General features: G+C 43.7%; 1 protein-coding gene across 2 annotated transcripts in view; it reads right to left on the bottom strand.

Moving 5' to 3' along the window:
* EDEM2 (ER degradation enhancing alpha-mannosidase like protein 2) overlaps positions 1–13,108 on the bottom strand; it is a 551,481-nt gene that overhangs the window by 268,089 nt on the left and 270,284 nt on the right. For both annotated transcript variants that reach the window (XM_069243891.1, XM_069243892.1), the window contains exon 7: positions 1,973–2,114. In XM_069243891.1, the coding sequence (XP_069099992.1) occupies positions 1,973–2,114 (142 nt within the window). The remainder of the gene's footprint in view (positions 1–1,972; positions 2,115–13,108) is intronic.

Genomic DNA, 13,108 nt, shown 5'->3' with positions numbered 1-13,108 from the left:
TGACATCAAGGTCCTGGCATATGCGGACGACATTGCCACAGTGACACCAGACCCAGGAGGGACTCTAACTGAGCTGGCAAAGGAAGCGGCTGAGTTCAAGGAATTCCCTGAGTATAGGCCGAATCATGACAAGACACAGTTCATTGTTAACAGTAAGATTTGAATGGTTGATAATTGTAATACGGGCCAGACGTTTTATTTGGGTGTTACTATTAGCTCTGATCTGGACTTAGGGCCATATGTACGAACACATTTTCCCATAGACACAAAATGGGTAAAATCATTTGCTACATCTGGCCCTTAGTGACCCAAATGAAGGAGGCTCTGGTAAAAGAAAAAAAACTAAAGGATTTTAGGCGGCTTTGACAATCTCCCTATTGTGGGTAGATGTAATGTGATAAACATGCTTTTTCTCCCCAAGGTATTAGATTTTTTTAGGGCAATTCCGCTACTTTTTAAAAATAGATGGTTTAAGATAATGGAGGGGCTGGCTAGTAGTTTTATATGTGAAGCCCAGGAGAGTACTCAAGTTTCTGATGCTTCCGAGATAGAGGGGGTTGGGCAGTCCCTAATTTTAGGTTTTATCATTGGGCAGCGGCTCTCCAATACATGAAGGGACTCACTGGGATCTATTATCAGGGAGACTTTCCCCTGTGTACGATTTGTTGATAGGGGATAACACGGGAGGCTGTCTTTTAAAATGCATTGAAATCAGCTATTATAAAGACCTTACTGGCTGCATTTAAAATCTGGCATCATCAGACATAAGATTAGTATAGGCCGATTTAATTTTTATAGCCCCCCTGTGGAATTCTCTTCTTTTCCCCTCTATGTTTTCAGATGTAAACTGCTCTAGATGGGAGCTTAGTAGGATTGGAGAGTTGCGGGATTTTTAGAATAGAGCTAATATAATCTCTTTCTCAGACTTACAATTTGAATATGGAATAGAAAAATATTTTTTTTAATATCTTCAAATACGCAATTTTTTGCTTAAAAAATGTTCAAGTACTATTGGCTTGTCTAAACATTCATTGATGGAGCTCATAATTAATAACTTCGGATGTACTCTTATCCAGGTTTATAGTTGTCTGGAAGAGCTGATGTCTGATGATTTAGAGAACCATTTGGCAAAATGGCAAACAAAATTGGGGGATCAGCGATAATTTTTATCATTCACTTGCGTTTGGTCGCACTCTATTCTTGTCTGCTGCACTCCAGGCCCAACATTTTAAAACCATATTTCATCTGTATCATACTCCTGCAGAAATTGCTAGGTGGGGTGGGGGTATGGTAGGTACTTCTTGCCCATGGTGTCAAGAGAAAGTCAGAATATTGAGCAGAGCACATTTATTTTTTGCTGTCCTGCGCTTGATTCTCTTAAGCTAGAAGTGGCTTAATTTCCGGGGGATAGTACTTCATTGCAAATTTGCTTTAACACCCCCCCCATCCAAATTGGTATTGCTGGGTGTGGATGATGGTTCTGAAATAGCAGATTCCGAGTTGTACACAGAATAAATGTTTCTCTCAATGGGGATAATGCATATTTGTATTGCTGCTGCTTGTCTCAATCCAATTCCACCTTCTTCTGGCCAATGGCTTGTCAGATTGCTCTTGATAGCCAACCTGGAGAGCAGTTTATATACCAAAAAAATGGTAAGAAGAGTAGAAAGAGAGGAAACCGGTCCTTGGGCAGGGGAACTCTCATGGGGAAATGAGGTAGCTTCAACCTGAAAGATATTATTTTCTTTTTACAGGATGAATTTATGGGAAGTTAAATTAATTATGTATTAATGTGGAAGTGTTATGTGATGTATTGATTACAATGTGAAATATTGTGGGGTTTTTTTGTTTTCTGTTTCATCAACATTTTGTTTTTTCCATGCTCCTATTGTGTATTAATAAAAATAAAAAAGAGAATATTTTCTTTGCATTGAGGGTCACAGAAACTTACATACTCACACAAAACACTCACCAAGGAACATAGACATCAGCTCCTCATCCTGCAAAAGTATGGCACCTTTCACCAAATACTCAAAGTATGAATCTATCCCGGCCCCAATACCAGCATCTTGCGCTACCCATTTGGATGTCAGAACATCAACATGGTTTCCGACCTGTGGTGGAAACATAAGAACATTAGTTAGAGTGGACAAAGACAGAAGATACAACGTTCTGGATTTCTTATATTTACAGAATCCAGACAATTACTATTTGGATGTGATACTTAGAAAGGTGAAAAGGCACTTTTTACAAACTTCAATATCTGTGTTCCACTGAAGGCAGACATAATGTAACTTCCGGTCCCCAGTTATAATGGACAAGACAATATCATTTTGGCAGATCCTAGCCAGAAGTTAGTGCACTCAATTAGAACACCTATTCAAATAAATCATCAAACTAGGTAATAACAACAAGCTTTGTCCCGCAGGAGAGTCAACTTACAGTGAAACATCATTGTCAGACAATTTCACATTACAATTATGGTACAACTTCCTGCCTGTTTTTGGCCCTTGGCAAACACCTTATACCACACAACAAAACAGATATGTTAGACAAGTTTAAAGTCTTGTACTTTTCAATAACAATCTCACCTGGAGGAGGCTTTATTTATATCTCTTCAAGCTCTTTCATTATTTGATGACCATTAAACATCCTACCTTATACATAGTATCCCGTGTGAAATAGTTATTTGCCAGATCGATGTAGCCATCTTGTCAGTCTGCAGTAGCGTCTATTTTGCACTTAGTCATCTGCTCAGTGTTTTCTTTTGAATACGTTTACTGGCTGGCCCAGTGTCTGTCATTTATGTCACAAAACATCCATATTTGATAGCAGCTAATGCATTTATAACAGTCTATGACAAAAAGTTCCTTGTGCCAGCCTGGGTGTCCCTCTCTCCTGCACGTGTATCATCTCATGCCTGCTTGATTGAGAGTGACACCTCTTTAAGAATATATTTGCTCACCACTCCTATGTCTGTTAAACAGCAGAACACAATCTTGTAAATGTATCCTTATTGGGATGATGCACTTCAGTATAACTACCTCCCCTGCCGTCCATTCACCCTGCCACTGCGAAAGCCACAGTATGAATCTGTGCACACATATTTTAATTGTTAACTAGAAAGCACCAAACAGAACTGATCAGATTTTTTCATATAATTAAATGCTTTGCACTTATATTTACAGCAATCTGCAACACATGTCTATTCACTGTGTGATATTCCTGTTAAAGTTAAACATTGCTAACGTAGGTCTAAATTTAAAATGGTGAACATTTAGCTTCCTTGTTTCCTGTTGGTCGTGATTTTTTTTCTCTCTCTCATTATAGCAGCAACACTGTACCAGCCAACATTAACTGAATTTGTTTTCATGTGAATGTCTATCTATGTATGTTCCTCGTAAAGTGAAATAATAACAATAATACTCTATTGTGTGTTAATCGTGGGAAAGAACTGAGCTTACATAATCACATTGCACTGGATCCTGACTGGTTCCCTTCCTGTGAATGGTGTGGATGTTTTCAACAAATGACAAGAAATAAACTAAACTAATGAACTGTAAAGTGGGTTAGGGGATGCTTTCCTTACTCCCTTTAGGGACGATGTCCTTTCCGCTCACCCGAAAGAGTTACGACTCCTGGCCAAGTAACATACCCACTTGTTTGACCAAACCTCTATATGATTCATTTGAGTTTGCTTTTAGAGGCTTTTCATTCTGACACCAGTCTGACTTCTCCCCCATCTTCCACAGTAATCTAAGTAAGAAATTTCCCTTCATGGGAAACTGAGCTTGCTCTAATTTACCTTATGACAACTTCAAAAGAGTTTTAGCATTTGTAGTGAGGTATCTTAGAGCCAAAAACCACTGTAATTGTGCAAAATGCGATATTAATATGGCACGTGGCACAATGTTAGGTAGTCATATGAGCACTGATAATTTTGATATGGACCCCAAAAATCGCAACCCCCCCCCCCCTTTTATACACGTGATGTCATAATACAAATTGGCCGCCGCAAGAGCTAGTAAATTATCATAAATGTAATATTAGTCTTCCAGCACATAACTGTAATGGTTTTTTAGCCAAGGATTTGAAAAATGCTGCAATGTAATTGACTCATAGTACGATGATGTATGATATGATGTGATATGTATGATAAGTATGTAGATATATGGTAGATATACAGGGTGTACCACAGAACTTGCTCACCCCGTTAACTTTTGAACGGCTAAAGATAGAAATTTCAAGCAGAAACCATGGTTCATCAAAAAATGTCTGGTTTATGTTGTTACTGTTTTAGGCGAGGTTGGGCCCCATTTACAGGGTGTACCAAAAGTCTATTACAAAATTTTAAATATCACCCTGCATATCTTTGCTATATTGTTATGAAATATAAAAGCGGATTTTGTAACATTTAAACATTAAAACATTTTTTTGGTGAAAAAAATGAAGATGCAAATGATAATTAACGTTTGTTATTTTAGTCAACAGTTTATTTTAAAGGTTACAATTTGGTCATTCATCTAAAACAAGTCCTCCTGACTGCATTGTCCATCACAAACACAAAGGCTAGTACACAGAAGAGACAACGGTTTACATTTACAAGCATGGGTACACAATGCTTTACATCCACACTTAAGTTCTTTGCAGTATTTTGAAGCCTTAGGCAAAAGTGTCCACAGAGGTTCATATCCAGAATCTTCCCTCTGCCTTCCCCACTGAGCTGGATCAGATATATCAGGATACACATTCCACCACTGAGACCACATAACCTGCTTGGAAAATAGCTCTCTTGCTGTGCTGTAAAAGAGCAGCCTCAATTGGTGGCACATTTTCTAGAGAGCGATTAAGTTTGGTCACCCTCATTCTTAAACACTTGGGGCCAAATGTAGCAAGGCTTTTGCGCCTTGCAAACAGCGAAAATAGCTGTTTGCGAGGCGCAAAAGCCACATTGCGATGCCCATTCCCATTTTGCGAGTCGGTAACCTGGTTACTGACTCGCAAAATGGGAATGCGAGTCTCAAATAGGAAGGGGTGTTCCCCTTCCTATTTGCGACTCGCATCACGATGCAGAATTGCTTTGTGACCGCGAACGCGGTCGCAAAGCAATTCGCAGTTACCACCAGTGTCACACTGGTGGTAACCCATTAGCAAAAGGGAAGGGGTCCCCCATGGGACCCCTTCCCCTTAGTGAATGGCCCTGAAAACTTTTTTTCAGAGTGCTCTGAAAAAATGAAACTGACACGTTTAATTTTTTTGGTTTGTAATGCATCTCATTTTCCTTTAAGGAAAACGGGCTGCATTACAAAACAAAAAAACTGCTGTATTTAAAAGCAGTCACAGACATGGTGGTCTGCTGTCTCCAGGAGGCCACCATCCCTGTGAGTGCTGAGACTCGCAAGGGGGTCGCAAATTGCAACCCACCTCATTAATATTAAGGAGGTGGGCCTTTGCAACCCCCTTGCAACTCGCATATAGTGTCAGGGACACCATCCTGCATCTGACTTTGCGACTCGCAAATTGCGAGTCGCAAAGCTGGAATTTCCTACATCTGGCCCCAAGTAACAATCTGTTTTAATGTTCTTTTTTGTATAATCTAATTATAAAATGCTGAAGCTGACTGAAATTCACATTTGAAATATCTGGTGGGGAGTAAGAGCTCAATAAATGTAACTGTGACGGCCTGAAAGTTTTGCCATGTTTCCTAAAAGGTTTTCTTGCCACGAACTGCAAATGCAGCTGCAGTGTCACAACCTGTAAATGCATGGAAAAATAAAATACCATCACAACCACTTTTGCCAAGGTTATTGGCATACTCATTGATAGGAAGTAGCCTTCAATGCTTCCCAACACCAAAATCAATCCACAAATGTAAAAAGATTTGAGCTGCTAAATGCATAAAGAGCAGTAACTGCTACATCAGAATCAGCAGTACGTATAGTTATAGACTTCTGGCCCCTTTCACTAGCATGTTTTGCATGTAATAGTATTCTGGTATCAGCTTCTTCTTGATAACATGGTCTGAGTTCAGATACATTCAGTTTTTGGGAATATTCACCACAGTATCATACTTTGTCAGCACTACAAACTTACCCTCTGGTATCATAAGACCCAAAATGTTAGAAGCCAAGAATTGGAACAAATCATTTTTGTGATCTTCATTTTGTAGAAAAGCTGCCCAGTTTTATGGTATCTTTGTTGAAACTTTTATACAATAGCTTGGACCAAATTCTCACCTATTTCTTTCTTCCTTTTTCAGAGACCCCTCTATGTAACGGACACATACTATGGGGGTCATTCTGACCCTGGCGGTAAAAACCGCCAGGGCCAACGACCGCGGGAGTACCGCCAACAGGCTGGCGGTGCTCCCTTGGGCTTTCTGACCGCGGCAGTACAGCCGCGGTCAGAAACGGAAAACCGGCGGTGTACCGCCGGTTTTCCGCTGCCCTGGGGAATCCTCCATGGCGGCGCAGCTTGCTGCGCCGCCATGGGGATTCGACCCCCATACCGCCATCCTGTTCCTGGCGGTTTTGGCCGCCAGGAACAGGATGGCGGTATGGGGTGTCGTGGGGCCCCTGCAGGTGCCATGCCAATGGCATGGGCACTGCAGGGGCCCCTGTAACAGGGCCCCACCATGATTTTCAGTGTCTGCCATGCAGACACTGAAAATCGCGACGGGTGCAACTGCACCCGTCGCACCCCTTCCACTCCGCCGGCTCCATTCGGAGCCGGCATCCTCATGGAAGGGTGTTTCCCGCTGGGCTGGCGGGCGGCCTTCTGGCGGTCGCCCGCCAGCCCAGCGGGAAACCCAGAATACCAGCGGCGGCCTTTTGACCGCGCAGCGGTATTCTGGCGGTCCCAGCCAGGCCGGCGGCTTCCGCCACCGGCCAGGGTCAGAATGACCCCCTATGTCTACTAGTTTCGATTTGTTAAGTATGTCCACTACATAAGGCCAGAATATATAGGTACTGTAGTCTTAAAGTCTGTACATTGTCAGGTTTTAAGAAATTGACTATTGCCAACCCATCTGTAATAACAGAACTTGCAGTGTCTGGAATGTTATTCATGTTATCTACAGCACCATTAAGCTTTTCCAAACGAGAGATGATGTCAGACTTTGTCCCTTTTCTCAGAAATCCTCCTTCAGAAAGTGATGGAGGATAATCAAGATTCTCATGGACAAAAAATTCCTTTAACTCTCCTTCTCTATGTTAGCAAGCAATATACGGTCTAGTAAAAAGTTACCAGTCACTTTTTAAGATGGATACTTTGTGTTTGACTGATTTTGGGACTACCTTAGGAAATAATCATAGTTAATTTCTAAGAACAGGTTCAAAAATAGATTTTTCGAAGCGTACCAGGCGTTCATGAACAAACATTCCATATTGAGTTCTCCTCACGTCGTCGGCAATGCACACAGATTTATTTGCATTATTACTCATGATTATGAACAGCGAAGGAGGGAGGACGTTGCTGAAGAGAGACGCAGATCCTTTATCATGGGGAGTATACGGACAAGGACAGAAAAGTAAATCCGATGCAAGTGGTAACACATTTGAATTAGCCGTTTAGCCAAGAGCTTTTGCCAGTGTTGCAATATGTACGGACTCTAAAAATACTTTTCTGGTTGTACAAAACTAAAAAAGGGGGTGAAATTTGCAGCTACCTTAAAGGAAATGATTCCCTGGGAAAAAACAGGCCCAGAGTCATAAAGCTGCACACTCTCCCTTCCTGTTTGTAGCTGAAGAAACACTGCTCCTTGTTCACCAAGTGAAATTACTGAACACCGCACCACGGGTGGTCTTGGTCCGGTCCAAACCAAAGCATGGTGCCATGCCGTGCCACTTGTACCCTGCCTGCCACCACAGGGAAACCTGGACAAGGACGTAAAGAGGGGGAACCTTCAAGCCTGGAACAGCTTGGATTATAAAGCATTAAGTGGTGGTGAGAAGAGAGGTGTACGGAGGCGAGAAATGCGGGCACCGGAGGGCGGTAGGTAAGGGGAACTGAGCCGAAGAGCTGTGGCAGTGCCACGGTGTTGACATACATAGAGACACTGAAAGGTCTACCTGCCAGTAACGGTGCCGCACTACTGTTTTGCCCGCTATTAGCTGTCATACTGCTAAAATGCCATACTGCCAGACACTCCCCGGTGTTTGCTATTGTGTGCCTTCTCCTGGAATAAAGTGGAGTGGAGTGGTGTGGAGTAGACACGTGAGTGGGTCAGAGACGAGACGAGCCCAGGGGCTAGGATACTGTGAGCTCGTGAGTGAAGCCTCTGTGACTCCATGACCACAAGATCTTGGGAGTCCAGGAGCCCGTGAACTAAACGGTCTGTGCAGGCAAAGACCCCAAGAACTCAAAACTCTAAAGTAAAAGAACCCAGCGGTCAGAGGCCTGAGACTCTAGGAGTTGAGACCCTAAGCATTTAGGAGGCCGGCTTGAAAACCTCCCCCCCCCCTTCAAGTAGTGTTTACCTGGTGTTTGGTCTGGTTTGGAAAGCATAGCCCGGTGACACAAGATAAATGGTGAAAGTGCATGTGCCAGTCTCTGTGAATGCGGGGGTCATAACCTATACCCACAAATAACAGGCAATTTACGCAGTGCGCTATGCACTATAGCGCATTCCTTCCAGAATTCAGGACTTCAGGTTTCCAACATCTAGCAAGTACCAGGCCCCAGGAGGCGGACTGTGCCCAACAGACGAAGCAAGCCTCATACTATTAAAGCACGCCAAAACCCCTGAGGTGTGGTGCGCACTACAGCCCTATCTTTCTGAACTCAGGACTTAAGGTGAATGTTTGGCTTGTTACTGAACTTGGCACTAGGTGCTAATTGCCTGGACCTAGTTGTTGTAACATGGTGGGGCAGGGAGAGGCCCCTCTTGAGGGTATTTGGGCGAGATGGCTACAGGGGCACAGCAACATATTGCCGAGAGATTGATTATTGAGTGAGACACAATGGTTTGATCTAGCGCCACGCTCTTTAAGATTTGTATGACAAACTTAATTAATTCCTAGGACACTATTTATAAGAATCCCCTTTCGGTGCAGGACTGCTATATTTTATTCTCTTTTACCCTGGAGTATGTATGTGTGCTGAACTTGCTGGCTTTGCCTCTTCAAGCAAGTTAAAACCATTAGTTTTTGTAGCTGAAAGTATTTCTTATTACTTTATCTGTTATTTCATTTATTTTTTCCTCTTTTTTTCCATTATTCTTTCTCCAATTTTCAAAGACTATGGGCAAACGTAAAGCCACAGAGAAACCTTTGGGGGCAGCAGGTTTCAGCAAGATTCCCAGGCACCCTAACGAAAATTGCACCCTGAACGAAATAGAGTGGAAGTGGAAGGCTTATTGGCAACAAATAAATCAGACTTCTGCCAGAACAAGGAGAAGAGAAGCACGCCCCCTAAGGTTATTCAATCCTACTTTAATAAACCTCCCCAAGGACTGGGAAATGAGACCGGCCAAAGGCACATTACTAGCCCTACTCCTTGTGTAAACCTACCAAGAGATGTCACACCAGCAACTAACCAAGATCCCAGTAAGGTGCAATTACTGGTGGGAAGTATACCTGTAATTAATATTGAATGCTCCAATTGTTTTGCACCACTAGTCTCTGAAGAAACGGCTCTAGTAGCCGGTCAACCTCCAATTGACTTGCCAAAACCATCAGCCCCAAAATGTTAGCCACCCTTGGACTAGAGAGCCCTTGATACAGCTTCAGATCTTAAGGGGCGAGATACAGGGTCTGCGAGAGTGCATGAATAGGCTAGCTATCAAATTAGGCAAGAAGGTAGTTAAACTCTCTGTAAAGGTAGAACAATTATGCACCAAAGTAGATAGTGATGATCCAACCACCCAGCCTGTTAGCCAACATCCCACTGTAAACCCTCAGCAAAAAATGAGAGCAGGCTCAGGAGCCGGCCAGGGAGAGCCCCCCCCTACTAAAGCATTTGTGAACCCCTCCAGCTTTATAAGGAGGTGAACTTGTAGAGGGGAGATATACACTAAAGCAGCACATTGCAAACTCCAAACTGATAGCCTCTACCAAGAGAACCCAGAAGTCTGGTGGGAACCAAGGCCCAAATAACACTAATGAGGCTACATGCTTGACCAGTGGAATCTACATGACAAATGTCCCTAGACTCCCACGTGGAGTTAGACAAACCCAAACTTCCTGGGTAAGTAAAGCAATTGATGGGCTCCGTCACACGAGCGGATGTACTTTTATAACCAGGGATGACATTGTATACGCCAGCCGCCATAGCCTAACTGGATCTCAACAAGACTATATAGGGCTAAAATTTAAGAACCGTAAACTGGCAGAAGAGTTGGAAGCCATGGAGCTTAGATTTAGGCCCAAGATAAGTTCACAGATCAGGCTTAAACTCAACGCACTCAACTCCCTAAGGGAACTTTCTACAAACGTAGAACGTAATTTCTTCCCTCCCTCAAGGGGAAAGCAGTGCAGGTGTTCACAGACAACACCACCACCATGTGGTATTGCAACAACCTACAACCAAGTTGGGGTCCTGGACCATTTGTCAAGAGGCCCTTTGCCTCTGGACATGGCTGGAACATCAGGGCATTTCCCTGGTGGTTCAACACCTGGCAGGCTCCTTAAATGCCAGAGCAGACGAACTCAGCCGACTATGTGCGGCTGATCACGAATGGCGTCTCCATCCGGAGGTAGCGCAAGGTCTCTTCCTGCAGTGGGGAGAACCTTGGTTAGACTTGTTCGCCTCTGTAGAGAACACGCAATGTCAGCTGTTTTGCGCGTTAGAGTTTCCAACGCGGCACATTTTTAGCTACACTTTTCATCGTGACTGTAATTCAGGCCTCATGTGCGCCTTTCCGCCTACACCACTTCTGCCCAGAGTTCTCAAGATCCAACAAGAACGGGCCCAAGTAATACTGGTGACTCCGGACTAGGCACGAAGAGTCTGGTATCCCGAGCTCTTGAACATGGCCATAGTTCCTCCGATCAGACTGCCCCTTTGGGAGGATCTTCTGTCGCAGCAGCAGGGGAGGGTCCTCCACCCGAACCTGTCAACTCTGCGGCTTCATGTGTGGCGATTGGGTGGCAACAGTTGACGTCTTTTGACCTGCCACCTGAAGTCGGTGACGTTATTCTTGGCAGCCAGGCGTCCCTCAAACAAAACTGTATACGCCTGTCGCTGGAAGAAATTTGTGGCATGGTGCATCAACAAATCTGTCAATCCTCTATCTGCTCCTCTTTCTCAAGTCCTTCTCAAGCCCTTCTCTTTATTCTTTCCCTTCCCCGGGACGGTTCCAACTTGAGCACTCTTAAGGGATATCTCTCTGCTATCTCTGCTTTCTTGAAGTTACCAGATCAGCCTTCCTTATTTCAATCTCCCATAGTTAGGAGGTTAAAAGCCTCACACATCTTTCCTCCTATCCCATCCATCATGCCCCCAATGGGATCTCAACATGGTCTTAACATACCTTATGTGTACCCAGTTTGAACCGCTTCACAACTGTCCCTTACAGCTCTTAACCATAAAGACTGTCTTTTTGGTTACCATTACTTCTGCCCACAGAGTTAGTGAACTCCAGGCTCTGTTATCTAAGCCACCTTTTCTTGCCATACATCCTGAAAAAGTGGTGCTTCGCACGAGGGCTTCTTTTCTACCTAAGGTAGTGACACCCTTCCATGTCGGACAGTTCATCACCTTGCCTACCTTCTATGCACCCCCACATCCTTCTCATGAAGAGGAGAGACTCCACCGTCTGGGCCCAGAAAGAGTGTTGGCGTTCTATCTTGATCGTACCAAAGACTTCTGGGTGGACGATCAACTCTTTGTGGGATATATGGGTGCAAAGAAGGGGAAGGCGGTGCAGAAGAGGACCATTTCACGCTTTGGCTAAAAAGCAACCTTCCAAAGGTTTGTGAGCTCACCCCGCCAGTGCTACTGCTAGTATCTGCACACTTTTACCAAACACTACTGCCTAGACAATCAGGTCTGAAGGGACGGCTACTTTGGCCATTCGGTCCTGCAGGACTTCTTGGTGTGATCTTGGTTCGCAGACCACCACCGGGGATGGTATTGCGTGGGTATCTACTCAAAGGTAAGGAATCTGCAAGTAGATGTCTCTATCAGATGTGCAAGTTACTTACCTTTGGTAACAATATATCTGGTAGAGACATACTCTTGTTGCAGATTCCTTACCGATCTGTCCATCCTCCCCGCACTGCAAACTGATTTCTAAGGACAGGAACTTCCCGTTATGCACCCTAGATTTGGCACACCACTCTCGGTGTTCTACATGGATCTGCGCTATTGGCGTGGAAAGTCGTGAAAAGAAACAGACGTGAGAGCGCCGGGGTGGCGCCTATATACGACTGCGACATCACAGCAAACAATGCCAACGATGCCCACAGAGTCGACCGACGCCACCTGACGGCGCACAGAGGTACTGCTCAAAGAAAAATATCCGGATCCAGTCTTACGCCTGGGGAAACTCAAAAGGTAAGTAATCTGCAACTAGAATATGTCTCTACCAGATATATCGTTATCGAAGGTAAGTAACTTGTACATCTATACAGAAGTATCAATAAAATGTGGATATAACATTTGGTCAGTAAATGTGGTTTTAAGATGCATATGTACACATGTGGGGAACAAATACAAACGTGGGAGTACAGTAATTCCCAGTTAAAATATACAGACTTCCCGCAACACAATCACCAAGCCATGCAGGTTTAAAAATAAGAAATAAGCCTTAAGGTGCATGTATAATCCTATAAAAAGCCAGAACAAATTTGAAAGAGAAATGTGCTTAAATTATGTCAACAATCTACCCGCAATCACCCACCCAAGGCAAATATCGGAGGGTGATTGAATTAAGTCCTGTCCTTGAGACACGAATAAACAGCCCATGGGTCTCCCAAGAATAAATTACAGGTGCAAACGGACAACATATGATCAAAAGCACACATGCTCATGACAATGAAGTAAAATATTATAAAAAGCGGAATGGGAAATAAAATTTTCTCCCTGCTTAGGGAGCGTTGTGCAGGAAGGCGGTTGATCGGCATTAAAATATCATCTACCCGGTATACTCCAAATAAAGTGATAAAGT

Source organism: Pleurodeles waltl, chromosome 7, assembly GCF_031143425.1.
Source record: "Pleurodeles waltl isolate 20211129_DDA chromosome 7, aPleWal1.hap1.20221129, whole genome shotgun sequence".
Lineage (NCBI taxonomy): Eukaryota > Metazoa > Chordata > Amphibia > Caudata > Salamandridae > Pleurodeles > Pleurodeles waltl.
Note: the sequence above shows the minus strand (reverse complement) of the source record. Positions and strands in the feature narration are given on the sequence as shown.